The 2,478-nt window shown below is 40.6% G+C and overlaps 1 protein-coding gene across 1 annotated transcript in view; it reads right to left on the reverse strand.

Moving 5' to 3' along the window:
* SLIT2 (slit guidance ligand 2) overlaps positions 1–2,478 on the reverse strand; it is a 569,662-nt gene that overhangs the window by 20,287 nt on the left and 546,897 nt on the right. The window contains exon 36 of the mRNA XM_042782686.1: positions 690–802. Coding sequence (XP_042638620.1) covers positions 690–802 — 113 coding nt within the window. The remainder of the gene's footprint in view (positions 1–689; positions 803–2,478) is intronic.

Raw genomic sequence — 2,478 nt, forward strand, 5'->3', positions numbered from 1 at the left:
GTAGTGATACTGCCTCGGAAACCCAAGGAGGGGTCGCTATGAGTCGGGGCCGACTCGACGGCAAATAACAATATATACTAAATATCATTGATGTGTAAAGAAAAGTAAAACAAATAAATAAATCAACACCAAAAAATAACTTACAATGAGAGTTGGAAGAACATGAGAATACGCACAATTCTGTGGATTTGAAAATTGCTTTTCAGTTTTATTTTCCCCATTTCTGAGCAAGATTCACAGGATGGGTCAGATAACACTAATTTGAAAGTCACCCTGGAGATTCTTCTCCCAAAACAAGATTTACATGTCTAATCTGGCAATTCCAGACGATGATAAGCGTTGTCATTGAGCTAAATTCCAGTTATATTGCCATGGAATTAAGTGAGGGCTACTTCTGGGCTTGAAAGATAAATACTGTGAAAGTTTGTATTTTTATAATCTTTGTTTTTAAACATGACATGAGAGCCAAAGAGACGATGTCAGAAGTACCAGTACTCCAAATTGATATTTCACACTGTCTTCCAAAGCATGGAATACACTGCGGGATGTTCCAGAAACCTCTGTCTACATTTCCTTTTAAAATAAGAGCAGTGATTGACACGAGCTGTAACATGATTAAAACCGAGCTCTCAGCAACATTGTAGTCTATCACCGCCATCTAGCCCTAGGTACCTTACAGGAATACTAACATCCTTCAGGGTTCTGATAAGTATAGATAAACTTTCTTTCATCACTCCCAAGGGAACTATGTATTTGAGGACTCACAAAAGTCACAAATGAACCATTTAAGTGAGCCTTTCCACTGGGAATAGAAATTTCATTTATTACCATTATTATGTAATTTCTTTAGGACAGTCATTTATTACCCGAGATTTTATTTTGTTGCATTTTCATACAAATAGATGTTCCAAAATAAAGCAATTACTCCACAATGCCTTGGGGCTTGTGATAGAAAAGGATTTTTTTTTTTTTTTAAATACTGAAGGCTTAAAAGAAATGGATTGACACGGTGGCTGCGATGATGGGCTCAAGCATAGCAGGGATTGTGGGGCTGGCCCGGGATCGGGCAGTGTTTCGTTCTGCTGTGCATGGGGTCGCTATTAGTCGGAAACGACTCGACGGCACTTAACAACAACAACAACAACAAAAGAAATGAGAGGTTCAAGTCAGTCTCTGATTGTCTTCTTTGCCCTAAGGCAGGACACATGAACAACGGCATTTTCATATCTTTATTTCAACCAGAAATCTTAAGGTATTTCAACAGTTTAATAAAGGTGAACAGCTTTCTGTTTTTGTTCCTCTTATGAGAACTCTAGTTTTTTGACTTACAAGTAGACTATGCAATGGGTTAGGCTTCAGAGACTAAACAAATTCAACTGACCATCTCATTTTCCTATCTCTGGGCTGATGTTTCTTCATTTGTGAAGTGGGCGTGATAAAAAAAAAAAAGTCCCTCCTCTACTGCTTTAAATGGAAAGGAATAGGAAGCCAAATGAGAATTAAGGTATTGATGTATATGTTGTTGTTGTTATGTGCCGTTGAGTCAGACCCCACTCACAGTGGCCCCTCCTTGGGCTTCCGAGACAGTATCACTATGGAAGTAGATTGCCCAACCTTCCCTCCGAGGAGTGGCTGGTGGGTTTGAACCACCAGACTTCTGGTTAGCAGTCACGTGCCTTAGGTACTATGCTACCAGAGCTCCTATATATACATAACATTTTTTTTTTTTTTTAAATGTGATTTGGGTGAAAATTTACAGAGCAAATACACTTTCCATACAGCAGTTCACATACACTGTCTCACGACATTGAACACAACTTACCACAATGCAACATCTCCCCTCCTACTTCCTCCCGATAGTTACCTTTTCCCTGTGTCCATCCCTCCATGCACTCCTGCCCCCTGAGCTGTCTCCCTGTGCATAAGCAGCCCTTCTTTCTCCCATGCTTGCTCTCTGCAAGGAGTGTATCTACCTCAGGTAAATGTCCAACTTATGTGCCTGTCTTTTTATAGATAAAAATTTTTCAGAAGGAAGTTTTATAAAATCATTTTCTTTTCTAAAAAGTAAAATATTTTAAGCAGTGCTTTTGAAGAAAAAGATCTAAATTAAAATTCATTCAACTATTGCCCCATAAGGTTTTTAAACCTGCAATCTTTACACAAACAGACTGCCCCATCTTTTCTCCCGTTGAGCAGCTGGTGGGTTCAAATTGCCGACCTTTTGGTTAGCAGCCGAGTCCTTAACTACTGTACCTGCCAGCAGAACTCCCTAACCTAACAGTGTTGTTGTTGTTGTTATGTGCCGTCGAGTCATACCCCACTCACAGTGGCCCCTCCTTGGGTTTCCGAGGCAGTATCACTAAGGAAGTAGATTGCCCAACCTTCCCTCCGAGGAGTGGCTGGTGGGTTTGAACCACCAGCCTCTGGTTAGCAGTCAAGTGCCTTAGGCACCACGCTGCCAGAGCTCCTAACAGTACC

This window comes from Orycteropus afer, unplaced genomic scaffold (assembly GCF_000298275.1).
Source record: "Orycteropus afer afer isolate SDZICR_OR568_19922 unplaced genomic scaffold, OryAfe1.0 scaffold00411, whole genome shotgun sequence".
Lineage (NCBI taxonomy): Eukaryota > Metazoa > Chordata > Mammalia > Tubulidentata > Orycteropodidae > Orycteropus > Orycteropus afer.